The 14,348-nt window shown below is 40.6% G+C and overlaps 1 protein-coding gene across 1 annotated transcript in view; it reads right to left on the reverse strand.

Moving 5' to 3' along the window:
- pcdh17 (protocadherin 17) overlaps positions 1 to 14,348 on the reverse strand; it is a 51,146-nt gene that overhangs the window by 29,072 nt on the left and 7,726 nt on the right. Inside the window, exon 2 of the mRNA XM_076077890.1 lies at positions 44 to 102. Coding sequence (XP_075934005.1) covers positions 44 to 102 — 59 coding nt within the window. The remainder of the gene's footprint in view (positions 1 to 43; positions 103 to 14,348) is intronic.

Raw genomic sequence — 14,348 nt, forward strand, 5'->3', positions numbered from 1 at the left:
AACGATCTGAGATGTAGTGATTGTTATAGATCCCAACTCTTACCTTTGAACAAACTGTTGTCTACTACCCATATAATTAGGCTCAGTGGGGAAATTGTCCGTCTGTGGGGAAGGAAGAGAGAGAGAAATAAGGTATGTAGTGGACTCTAAAAGGAATGAGTGCTGCTGTGAAACAAGATCTCCCAGTGACAAATGATTAATTGTGCAGAGAAAAAAAAGAGTTAGGGGACAGAGTAGGGGCAATACAATACTGGGAATGTGAGCTCCATATTGTTTAGGTTTGAGCATTTCATTAACCACATAAAGCAGGCTAATTAGCCTGTCTAGAGTAAACCGCAGAGCTGAACATCAAATCTGGCAGACATAGTCAATAACTGCTTTGATTGATTGAGCATGGAAAACGTGTCAGCTAAACATCTACTAACATTACATCACTATTTGTACAGAAATTAAAATCCAATTTGCTGGTTCCTTACACGACATTACTGTGAGAATCTGTTGATTCTGAGCCACAACACTATATTTTTTTTGCTCCAGAAACTGAGAAATTGTTTGTGAGGAACTGTGGCTTGTATGTGTTGAACCATGTGGTGTTAGTTCAATATGGGGCTACATACACAGGGGGCTTCATGCTATGTTGTTCGATAGAAAAAACACACATACTGTACACGCTTGTGCACACGTGTACACAGAAAGAGACACTAAGACAGTAATGTCCAACACATACATTCACACAAAGAAACCGTATAGCATGTATGACAAAATACATCACTATAATGGAATGCTGGTACAAAGCCTATACTGCGTAAACTGCACAAACACAGCTCAATCTTCAGCACAGTATGCAGCAGTGCATCACAAACTGTATCAATCACATTGGCACTGGAATGTACTGTCTCTCTCAAAATACAGAGGGTTTTTAATCATGTCAATTGATCGAAAAGGTCACAGAGATCCCAGTTTCTTCCTGGCATTTACAGAAGTGCCTGTCAACCTAACTAATAATGAAAACAACTAATGTAAAAGCAATCATGTGTATATACTTTGCTGTAAACCACAAAGAACTTTTGTAGAAAGAAAGTAATGTGTTTGTCTTTTGTTTAAATGATTCCAGGAATATTTCAAAGTCCCCGTTGAGTAGAGATCGCGTGGGCGATATGGAGAAAAATCAAATATCACGATATGTTTGACCAAATACCTCGATATTGATATTGCAACGATATTGTAGGGTTGACATTTGGTGCTTTTACAAAATATTTACATAATGAGATTTTTGATAGATAATCATCAGTCATGTGAACATAATGACTAAGTGGGTAAAGGCAACTAATAGAACAGCTAGACGAGTCTACTAGTTCAGAAAATTACACATGATAACATTTTGAATTTTTGATGGTTTACACCGACTTCAGAGATGTTGGCAAACAAAAAATGAGTTTGGAGCCTTGTAGACCAGCTGCTATAATCAAACAACAAAGAGATCTGTATCTGCCAATATGGATTATCAATGATTGGCAATTAGTATTGGTGGCAAAATAACGTGACCGGGGATATCTAAAAGTTATATTTGCTCCCTTTTTTTCTTTTGTGCTGATCCGATCTGTGACTCTGATCCGTGATACTTACTGTAGTACAGCCTTTAAGAAAAACAAAAAGGCAGGTAAAGACAACACATGCCATATTACATTACCAAGATATCCAAAATCGAAGACGATATCTAGTCTCAAATGACGATATCGATATAATATTGATATATTACCCAGCCCTAATAGGAAAGGTGAAAACAATTGGCTTCCTGAATTGATGGCAGTAAAATGTCATGTTTAGTGAGTAATGTGTCCCTGAGCCAGGCTTTTTCACATGCACAGCTTGACTCAGTCAATAGAGTATTTCAATGTCATCCGTGCTCTGCGGTGGCTCAGTATGAAAGAGTGTGTGAAGGTCAGACATGCCACCTCAGTACTTTGACCTTCCATGCTTTTGCCAACCCCTTTATCACTATCTAAACACTCTATTCCAACTCAGCCTTCACCAAGATTAAAAAAAAAATACACCCACTGACTATATCAAAGGCTGGAATCTGACCACGGAGAAAGAGAAGAATGGATGTTTGAAATTGTTTGGCATTGAAATGATGACAGCCTTTCTCAAAAAGGGGAGATGGAAGTCTTTATAATAATGTGCCCCTTCTGTACTTGTATGACCAGGGACTCGTCCTTGGACACACTTTTCATTCAACTCAGCACTGTTGGCAAGGAATGAAAGAACATTAGCAGAAGAAAAGGTTTGATTGTGACAGGATTTAATTAATTTTCCGCAGCTGTACACACAGAGCAAATATCAAAATGATATAATGTGCACAAACTAAAAACGTTCTATTTTTTTACCCACCGTAGTGGGTAGTGATGAACTAAACTTGAAATGGCAATGGTCTACTGTACTTTGATAGTGTTAAATTAATATACACCTCTATATCCTGTAGCATGGTATTCACAGCTGTAGTTTTGTTCTTACCAAAAGAGAAAAAAAAAAAGTAAAGCAGCATGTGCTCTTCATCCATCTACCGCCCACCAGCTCTACAAGCCAATAAAAAGCACATTACGCCACTTCATAGAAACCTCTTTCCTGCCAATTAGAGTCCAGGCTGATCTTAAGCCTCCATCTCTTCCTTTCTGTCTATAACTGCCCAGCCCTTTGACTACAATGGGCCACTTTCCAATTAATGGATCGATAATGGCCAGTATACGCTGCTTTGTACTTAGCCAGTCAGAGCCAACAATGAATACAGGATAATTTGAGAGGGGAATGATACGTACATCCTGGCTAGATATCCAGTAGTTTTGATATTAATATCAGACACTGAATTATACAGTACATAAATTCATTTAGCATCGCAAGTATCATTGAGTATTTCATGTTGCATGCTTGCACTACTGGCCTTCTAATTTCCCCTTGTGGGACTTGTTGAAATGAACTGAACAGAATTAAACCAGAGTGAAATGAATTGAGCTGAACTAAACTGACCTAAATTGAATGGACTTGAACTGTGGAATCTGTGTTTTTGGCCTCCGAGGCTTTAGAGTCTGACTTGCATATGGACCGAAAATATGAGACTTTGACCTTAGAGCTTCAGAGAAGCACGGGACCTATTCATCACAACATGAGTCCAGCAGTTCGGGGTCAATGCACTTTGTGTAGATATCAGCAGAGGTCAGTTTCATTGGTAGTGTGGATGAAAAGTGCAAACGCCTGTTGTTGAATTGTAGGCCAAATGAATGATATGTTGTGTTTAAGTCCACGCAGCAAGGCCACAAAGGTCAGAGAGATACTGAGTACAATGAGGCTGAGTAAGTGTAAAAAGCTGCACTCTATTCTGTATTCCTATTGAGGCCCTAAGACTGACCGGGCAGACAGAAGCCCGATTGAGACAAATGGGAAGAGCATATCGGAGTGCTATTCTACTCTCACGCCTTGCTGGTGCATTTTGGGGCATTGGCCGTTTCTACGAGGCTATGTTTCTGTGTATCTGCTTGTGTGTTATGTGTACATGTGTGTTCGATATTTCTTAGGTATGGGTTGTGAAAGAGGACAAATTGCAGCGTCTCTTTCACACATCATTGGACAGCTCTCTTTTATTCACAAGAACAAGAGCACACCCCCTCCCTCTACCTACTCTGCTAGGCATGATACATGCATTTGTCCTTTACGGTCTTCCAAAAACACACATAGCACCACTCACTCCGTGTGTATGCGTGTGAGTGCATGCGTTTCTCCGTGTCGGAAGGTGCGAGCCGTTCCAAATCCACCATAACCTTGTCAGTAAGCCAAAGAGATCTGGACTGCAGTTTTTAATTTGATAAACTATGTCTCTGTTGTGTTTGTGTGTGTGCAACGTTACCACCAATGGAGCTCTAGATTATTCCTCTTGGAAAACTGTCAAAGTAGCTCAGCAACAGCCAAATGAGAAGGGTGGGTAAAGGATAAAACAAAGCGACATTGAGCTTAAATGGAAAGAAATGCCACCAGTGAAGTGGGATGCCGCATGAGCAGGAAATAAGAAAACAGAAAAAAAGGTGAGCAAAACGGCAAACAGAGAGGATTATAAAGGAAGTAAGGGAAAAGGGGTGGAGAAACTAGACAATAATTAGACTGCATTGATTACCTAGTGGCTGAGTAGCAATTGTAAGTGATCAAATCTAATTAGCTGGTCCTATACATCTTCCTGGAGATAACAGAGCAATCAATCAATGGGCTTAAGTGAACTTAAAGCCATCACAGTCTACTGCTTGCTAAATATCCTCCACTATCTTCCAAATAACTTACAAGAGGTCAGGTCCAAATGAATTCCTGAGAAGTAAGGAAGTGCCACTGATGCCGGTAAATGGAGACTAGACAGATTTCAGTCACGGTGAGGTCTTATCAGTCCAGATGGACACCTTGCTAATGATTCTGGACGGTACTTAAATTCGTAAACGAGCGTTAGACTTGACTTGAAGACAAGTTTGGATTTCAAGGTGACATTGGATGGTTTGGGCATTGTTTAATATTTATGTAATTGAAGTATTTTATAATGCCTTTATCATATTCATATGAGGAGGAAGTGGTTTGTCTGAGGGAAAAGAACATCCCTTGTTGTCAATGAGATGGTGTACTGCACTTGGACTTATGTGTCATCCACCAAAAATATAAAAAAATGTATTTGTCTCAAAAAGTCTGATTTATTTAGAGGATAAATATAAATGGCTAATATTGGATAATTTGTATTTGAACCACATCATTCGCACACTATTTGCAAATTATCCTGCAAAGAAAGATGTGGTAAGACAGGTACAAAAAGTGCAACCTGTGCACCAATTCGTTCAAAAAATGTCCACCGACAAATAACAAATTAAAAAGAAAAATTAACTTTTTCCAAGGTTCCCTGATGAGCTGTGTTGTGGACAAAGGTACAAATGGTAGTTAAACCGGCATCTCCCAAGTGTGACCAAGTGCAGCTATATAAATGGAACTGAGCATGCATGCTCTGGATAAAGTTAAGAAAAAGACTATAAAAGATTTGGTTTTGCAGTCCAGAGAATTTACCAGCAAAGGATCACACCTTTGCTGGCTTTGTCTATTAGGTTACTCAACTGAACCATACAGCTTTTTATTTTTTAGTTCTGTTAGTTTCAGCTGGAGATCTTAGACCCATCCATTTATTTTACTTTGAGAGCGGGATTTATGGCCCATGGGCCGATATTTAGTGTTTTCAAAAATTAATTAAAAGAAATTCTGTGTTTTGTTTTCCTAGCTGTACGGAAAAACATACTGGAACCTGACCCTGAAACCTGCGTATTCAACTGGTATTTTATGTTGAGTTACAGCCCTCGTTAATGGAACATTTTGAGATAAAGAATTAATCGTCTCCTGTTGCTTGGTATCTATAAAGCCCAGTGAGTGCTTTGACTGACTTCAAATGCTCTTCACTGGTCTCACCACAACAGAAGATGAAAAAGCCCTTGCCGCAGGGTTTTGTGCAGAATGATTGGCTACAGTGCACACCTGCATACGTTTTGTTGATTTTCCTCTACACCACAATGTTTGTCACAGGATGGCTGGTAACCATAACTGTCACATGAATGAGTGAGCTGACACTCCATGTGACTGATGGCCCTAAATGGACTTAATGCATGTACAATGTCTGGCATTATGAAAAGGTTGCTTTTTATTTTTAATGGATAGGACACTATCTACCATGGAATATTTCAGAAATGTCTGCAGGAAAGGAAGAACGTACCTCAGTAAGGCAAGAGATCATGCTGAGGAATTAGTGCCAGTGTAATAATAACATATCACTGCAGACTGTACCAGACTGCATCGATTATTTGTCCCATCCCTGGTGATAAGTCATTTAAAGTATCTCTCTTAGGGTCAGGTCTCTCCTCTCCTCCCCATCTCTAATGCTGAACTAGACTTCAGTACCACAAATCTAAATACCACTCAAGCTGAATAAAGAAGCCCCCATCCACACATGCATTAGACTTGCCACTGAGTTGACATATTGTGACAGTGTTTATTGTAGAAGTACTATGGGCTGTTTGTAAGAATTGCCGGCTTATTATGACGCAGTCAGCTCTAATCCAACTTCATAGTCTCATCTTGTTAATCATTTTGCAAAGATTCATAGCCACATTCTTTTCATTTTGCTATGTTCATTTGGTTAGGAATGAGGTTATTGTTTCCCATAATTAAATAGGGCTAAGTAGCACTTTGGAGGCTTTCACATACAGTTGTATAAAAAGCATGACCTCTAACTTGTGTATTCACTGCTCAACAGCAAAGACACAATATTCATAATTAATATGGACCCACTCACAATGATTGCCTATTGTTTTGCCTGACCATACAGTGTCATTACAGCTGTCTATTAGCAGCCTAGTGGAAAGCATCAAGTTGTCTTTGTGGCACAACTATTCTGTTTTTTCATCACCCTCAGTCTCAACATAGCCACTTCATATCGTGAGAAAAAGGCACACAAATGAAATAGTTGACATTCTAACCACACACTCGGTAGGGGACTGAAATCCTCGATAGGTGAAATACAAAAGAGAAAAGACAGAAAAAAGGGATGCACAGGGCAGGGGGAGGGCTGAGGTGGTTGTGCTTGCCTCTTTTCATCAAGAGAGACGAGACACTACTTCAAAGCTGATTTCTTTCAACCTGTGCGGTTACTGCTACTTTAGTATTCCTTTTTAAGGAAGACCCCGAGCAAGCATAGTTATAATTTTCTCTTTTGTCTACAAATGACTACTTTGGTCAAATTTCTAAGGTAGTTACATTATGTACAAGTGGGATAGCTATAGTTGCCTTTAAAGGACCAGTGTGTTAGATTTAGTGGCATCTAGTGGTGAAGTTGCAAATTGCAGCCAACTGAATACCCCTCCTTTTCCAAAGGTGTCGGGGAACTACGGTGGCCCTCGCTAGAGCACAGTGTTTGGTTTGTCCGTTCTGGGCTACAGTAGAAACCTGGCGGTGCAACATGGCTATATGACTACGACTCTATGGAAGGGACCCACTCGCTATGTATTTAGACGGCTCAAACAAGTTAATTCTTCGTATTAAGTAATTATCCACTGATGAAAACATAGTTATGAATATTATATTCAGTCTCTACCAGTAAAGCCCCCTAAATCCTGCACACTGTTCCTTAAACAGCTATGAAAGAGTCTGTCTGTGTGGGTTTTTGGGGGGGTTTGCAAAAAGAGCTACATTTATCTTTTGTAATAATGTGTCATTGTGTCGGAGAGGAGAGCTGGTCAACAAAGCGTTGTTAAAATGCAAAACATGATGCAAACCTCCTGAGAGTGTGCATATCCTTGAACATGTTTTTCTCTCTCACTTACACAGTCCACACACACACACACACACACATAGCATTACAGGTGCTGGATATCATACAGTCTTGCCTATTTTATGATGCATGAGGAATCAAATGACGGGCTGAACTGAATCCTGCATAAACACAATGGCTCAGAAGGCTTGTCTTAATAAGCATAAAGTAAAACAGCATAATCGGTTTAGGACAAATTATAAAAAATATATAGTAATCCGTTTTTCTGACTCACATCCATGTAATTGATTTATTAATGGACTGATTAAGCTATTATTGAATGTATCATCCTTATCTAACTAAAAAAGGACGACATTATCCATAGAGCGTTATGATGTTGACCAACATCCCCTCGGGTAAAGATTACAATAAGCTGCGACATTGGAAACACACAGGCTCTATAGTACAGCACGCTGGCCAACTGAATCTTTTTTTTCTTTTTTGCTAAATTGGAAGTAAACAAAACCAATTTGACTGTGACCCTTTTTACAATGAACCTGTGGTTAGAAATCAAATAAACTGAATTCAAGTGTTTCAGTCGAGGAACCCGAACCTTTGTGACAGAATATAAGACTCAGTTTTTAACCAGAACAAACATACAGTATGTTCAGCTGGATAGAGAGAGGATTCAAATGATCTAATGCGTATATGCTACAATCCCCCAAACTATGTCAACAATTACACAGTTTCACTGTCTTTGTGTCATCCAGAGGTTAGGGTGTTTGTTTTAAGGCTGCTCTATTGTCCGATATACAGCAGTTTTGGATTTGCAACAAGTAATAGGGATGTGGCGCTCGTGGCTTCGTGACCTTTACTTTGCCAATCTCCACCAGCTCTAAATATATCTTAATAAGGGGTGACAGTGGAAAACAGGTCAATGATGCCATATCTCCCAGTAATGAAGAGGTTCTGTGTTGTAAATTACAGCTTTATAAACAGATTATCTCTTGGCATGTTTCTCCATCAAAAACAAAAATAAACAATATTTTCAGATCTTGCTTTTTAAATAAGAAAGGAAAATAATAAAGAGTAATAATTTTCACCGGCAGGACACAATGGAGAACAACACACATGTATATTTAATGACATGAATTAACTGGTGTCTGGGATAGTGTGTATATGTGTTACTCCTGAGCCATTACTATGAGGTGCAGTCACATATGTACAGTATGTATGCAGTGCAATATAATGAGGCAGCCTGTTCAGGCCTTGGCAGTCAACAGTACACCAGACAAAAAAAACATGAGACATAAAAAACACATTCTAAGTCACAGTGTACAAGACACAAAGAGTCTGACTGGAAGAGGTTGTGACCCCATCTTTATCCCCCCCCCACTGGTCTGCAGTTGAAAAGGGCAGGAAGCACTCCTCTTTCTAATATAACTCAAGTGTTACAGGCCCAGTTATATTTGCAAGTATCTTCTGCAATATTACTTCTGTATGTCTGTAGTTCCTAGCAGCATTATCTTTTGAAAATACAACAACACTGACTATTCAGCAGTAGGTCTCAGAGAAAAAATACTTTTCTGCTCTGAAGAGAAAGGGCAACACAAGACTGCACATGTGTACTCCTATCAACGCAATCCACTTCTGTGGCAGTTTAGCCCCAGGAGTAAAAGATAAATGTGGCTTTTGGCATATATATTTATCCAAATACAAAAAAAAAACCTAACACAGCAGTTTGGTAGCTCTCTTAAAATAGCAGTATTGTTTTCCCTCACTACTTGGGAAGTTTTGTGTAGACACATAACCAGCTGGTCTGGGTATAAGCTTAGAAATAAGGGCTCTTCCTGAAGGGCTGAGGTACTACCAAGAACCATTTGCTTCTGAAGTACACTGCTGTGCTTTTCTTTTCAGGGTTCTTTGTAAGACTAATGGTTCCATTATGAACCATTTTCATTCAAAGAACCCCTTTGGAAGATAGAGATCATCAACGATTATTGAAAGCATTCGTTTTTATAGATCCTCCCCGTCGACACAGCCCCAAAAATGATGATTGTGAAGTGTGATTGTTGTGGGTTGCCCTGGCCCATTAGGAGTATCATAAGGAAACCTGGGTGTGTTCTAGATGAAAGTATAACCTCTTATGCTGGGTTCTAGTTAGAATCCCCTTAAAGGGCTGCAGGTGGAACTAAAAAGGGTTATCCGATAAGAACAAGACAAAGAAAGCTATATGGTTGTAGTCAACACATGTATTTCTAAAACTTTCTTATGATAATTGATAAAGGGAAAGAAAGTGAATAAGGAGTGGGAGAGAGAGGACTTTTCTTGAATTATTGTTGAATTATGCTGAAACTGTGGGGAAAGGAGTAAAAAGAAAGGAAAAGGTGCAGCATGTTAACTCGGTGTGTAAGCTACTATTCATTCAGTACTTGCTCATCGATAGTTACAACAACTTTGCTGTTCACTGAAGTCTTGAGTCAGCAATGACCTTGCTTCACCCTCATTAATCCAAAGCCAACTCAGCCCAAAAATCCAAAGCTGTTACAGAGGTAGCAGGCGCACTGTACATTTTAAGACAGACATGCATGAATGCAAACAAACAAACAGATGTGGTATGTTTATTGAGCAAGAAGCCTATAACAACATTTAAAGGGAGAATGACCCTGCCTGATTCCTGTATTTTTAGCTGTGTTCCGGACATTTCTGGGGAAATATGGCAAGACGAAACACCAAGGGGACAAAACTCGTTCCAAAGCGAGAGTGAATCTGGGGTTTGCGTTCACCCACTGGTGAGCAACTTAAACCGAATTAAGGGGGCGTGTGCTTCTGGTGTTGTTGAGCTCAGGAGGAGGGACCAGCTTTTAATGTTGCGTTTACAAACCGCAACTTAAATCCTACTCATTCTGCTTTTAAAAGCAATACTCAGACATTCAGAGTGTTTGCAACCTTGCATCCTAAATAGGGAGTGCCATCAACTTGTTTTTCTGGCTGTTAAAAGCACATCTTTAACAAACTTTCATACTGATATTTTAAAGCTCTCTTATCCAGCATTTATATCAAATTTGACGACTGAAACAAGAATTTTACAATGTAGTGTTGAAACAAACAATCCATAAATGTGGTCTGGTTTGCAGGTTTATAAGACAGAAGCTGAGGGCTTGTGAACAAAAACAATAAAAGATAAAAAATTATTCCATTTGAATTGATGGAAGAAAAAAAAAGCCGTTCCGTGGATGAAAGGATTTTAGATAGTTCCCCCAAGCCCAGAACCAAGGCCAGACGCAGATATATAAACACACAAACATACACACACAGAATGCAAGCGCACATATTGTATGTCTAATATCAATACATGCACAAGGGCACACACACACACACTCCTGGGTTCTCCCTCTGTGTCTCTCCAAGCGAACACATACATACACACACACGCACACACACACATGGACAGTGTGTAGTTTCACTTCAAGGTGACCTATCCGCTGTATATGTATGAGGTCAGAGGTATAGAGGCAAAGGAGGGGGTGGGAAAGGGAGGAATAGGAGACAGGAAGGATAGTGTCCACACACCTGGGTAAAAACTGACAGTCAAGGCTTTAGGATAATGCTCCGTTGTCAAAGTGTTGGACGCCAGTTGCACCGAGTCTCTTTTAAGTGTGTCTGTGGTTCATTAAGTATCTGTCAGAACAGCTTTAGCATTAATCAGCTAGCCCAGAGAAGAAACAATCACACGTAATCTCAAGCTCTAAACCCTGCTGACCTTCTCTTCAATGCACTGATAAACCCCCCTTCAAACCGAAGTAATTTTTAAGACACACACAGGCCCAAGCTCCGGCGCTAGTCATTTTTTCCACCCCGCTCTCCCTCCCCTGTAGTCTATCTGATTGGCTCCCCCCCACAGCAGCACCCATGGCTCTCCACCTGGGAGTACATCGACTCAGCATGTCAACTTGACCTCAACGAGGACGAATTTCAGACAATGTGTGTGGGGAGAGGGGCTGTTTTACCCCATCAATCTGGAACTAGGAGAGGAGAGCAGAGCAGAGGAAGAGATTAGAAGGGAAGAAATACGAGAAGGGCAGAATACACAAGTTTCATTCATCATCTTAGCAGTGTTGAGAGTGTACAAATTGCAAGATCTGTTCAGTGCTATCATTGAGCCAACGCTTCCATCCTGGTAGTTCATTTATTAAGACTGTGCGCAGATCAATACGGCAGACATGTACACTCTGTACTGTTGACAAGATAATCTCATCGTTATGAATTTGGCTTGGGTCGTCAGTAACATGAGCAATTGCATCGCTTATCTGAGATGACAAGACCAGAGAGAAAGAAAGGGAATCTGAAAATGGCAGAGAGTCAGAGCAAGAGCAGGAGGAATCAAGGAAGAAAGCGAGAGAGCCCTAGCTCTCTTTATTTTTTACTAAACAATGCTCAGAGCGATAGATAATGAAATACAGTATTGCAGTACCAAAGAGAGGAAAAATCAATAAGGAACGGAGCAAACCAGCAATTGATCTGAAAGCTAAAGGCCCCAAAAAGATTTCTCCTCTAAGACATAAACCCAGCGAGGGGCCAATTGAGTACATCTGTGTAGTACAACAGAAAAAGATGCAATCGGCCAAATATACCATTTTCATTATGCCATAAGCACTCTGAAGAGCAGACAAAGTCAAACGTTTGGTGACAAATGTTGTGTGCCCGCCACTTAGTGGGCCTTTTGTTTAGGCAATAACATCGGAGAGTGCCGACTCATTCGCCTCCGTTGCCACAAACACATAACAGCCACTGCAGAACACAGTGGCTGTCAATTCCCCTCAGACACGCACAGGGCTTTAGACACGGGAGTCCGATTTCAAACTGCGCTACAGATAGAAGCAGGAACAGTGGAGACAGTGGGATCTCTCCTATTAGAGTGGCGGATCTTCTCACACACAAACACACAAACATACACTGGCAGGATTACATTGTTTGGGATGGCAAAGCAAACCGTTGCTTCCGGATTAGGCGACTGCTATGTATGGGGAAAGAGAAGCCCGTTTAACAGCGGCTTTGTTTTGACATGTAGTTAGGTGAAATGAGAGAAAATTAGATGGTTTTCATGGTATATCCCTCCAATCAATTAATCACATTACTGACGAAGCTGAAGAAGTGCTGAACTGTAGAAGGCAAGGACAAGGAGAGAGAGACTCGGGGAGAAAGGGATAAATCATTTGTCTTATACTAATGAGATGGAAGGTGAGAACAGATTCACATAACTCATTCTTTGAGCAGCATGTTGTTTCTACCGCACATGCCTAGGGGGCACAGTGAAGGAAGATGTGGCGGAAATAAAAGCTCTCGCAGGTTGGACTGGCGCCAAGACACAGCAGAGCGAGTTCCAGTTTGTTTGACTTTGAAAGTGTTTGATATACAGCAAGGAGACCCAGCTGCTGGCGCTTCAAAGAATACATCGCCATGCCATGTATGCCAATGTGGCCCTCTGTGTGCTGCGCATCGCAGTGCACATTACTCTGAGGTCACTCCTATACACACACACACACACATACACACACACATATACACACACACACACACACACACACACACACATTAATATATATATATATATATATATATATAGCCCCATCTATTGCCACAGCTCCGGCACCCTGCTGCTCAAAACCTTAAGTCTAAAAGACCCCAGGAGGGATCTAACAGCCCTCAGGGGGCAGGCGGACCCCACAGGGAAGCCCATTCCAATCTGAGAGAACCAGCGAGACCAGTGCTTCAGAGCACAGCTGGAGCACAGGTGTGTGTGTGTGCGCGTGCACGTACATGAGCGCGCGCACAGACATGGCAGCTGAATCTTTGATTCCTCCACTGTGAAGGTTATGCTTTGTTCTCTTGTTTTTGTGACCTCTGTTGATTCTAGGTTGGCTCCTTGTGCCTGAGTTGTTTGAGCACAATGCCAGCAGCACCAAGGTAAATGCTTCAAAATGTACCGGGGGCATGCACAGAATTTTTGGCACAATCGTCTTTTTCCTCAACAGAAATGCTGTGTGTATTGGAGGAATTTATATGAAAGAGAAAACAGTAAAAGGATTGGGTATACAATGCACAGATTCAACTAACGTAGGCGTGCACTTGAAATGCAACAGAAATACGGGCAACTAGCAGCATCAGCGGGGTCACGAAAACAAGAAAACACTGTCACACAAACAGACACAAATGACTGGCAAAGTACACAAGTCATGCTCCAGAGAGCCATATTAGAACACAATAGAAAAGTAATTACTAAGTCTGATAGGACTTGATCTGAAACCACTTTAAATGCCAGTTCGTCTATGGAAGCTAAAGTACGCCTAACAATGGCACTTGCTACTCAACTAAATGACATGACAGCATGACATGATATTTTGAAGCTCTGGTGCCAGTGAATTATTGCAAGTTGTAATCATCCACTTCCTAGCGATCACAAACAGACTCACGCAAACGCACAATAACTCGAGAGCGAAGGTCCAATGACAATATAGTATTGTGCCCGTGTCATCTCCAATAGGCTGCTTCTTATTGAATGAAGCAAATTGGTTTAATGTGTCCGGCCAATCTGGAAAGTATCACAGAGGTCCACTTCTCATATCCTGTCTCTTTTACTACACTTGAAAAAAAATAAAAATCGCTTTGTTTCCCTGCATTGCCAGATCGGGAAGTCTGTTAAAATAATGAAATTATGCCGCAGAGATAAGTGCTGTTTCCAAATGAATGCACAACAGCTGGCTGAAAGGACCTCTAGTAGCTGGGCAATAAGACCATTGTAATGTATACATACATGATTGTGTTCACTTTATCAATCTATTTATTTATCTATATTTTGACCCTATTGAATTTATTTATAAGTTAAAGGGGGAACTTGTGTTTAGTGGTGGGCATAGTCGTGATTATATATATATTTAAATATTTAGCAGGGTTAGTAGGATTTTTGAGAACCTGCTATAAATAAAACATTCACTTCCACAGCTGCCCCCGATCTCAAACACATTTCCCCGGTACTCGT

Source organism: Anarhichas minor, unplaced genomic scaffold, assembly GCF_050575085.1.
Source record: "Anarhichas minor isolate MPS153535 unplaced genomic scaffold, ASM5057508v1 ptg000062l, whole genome shotgun sequence".
Lineage (NCBI taxonomy): Eukaryota > Metazoa > Chordata > Actinopteri > Perciformes > Anarhichadidae > Anarhichas > Anarhichas minor.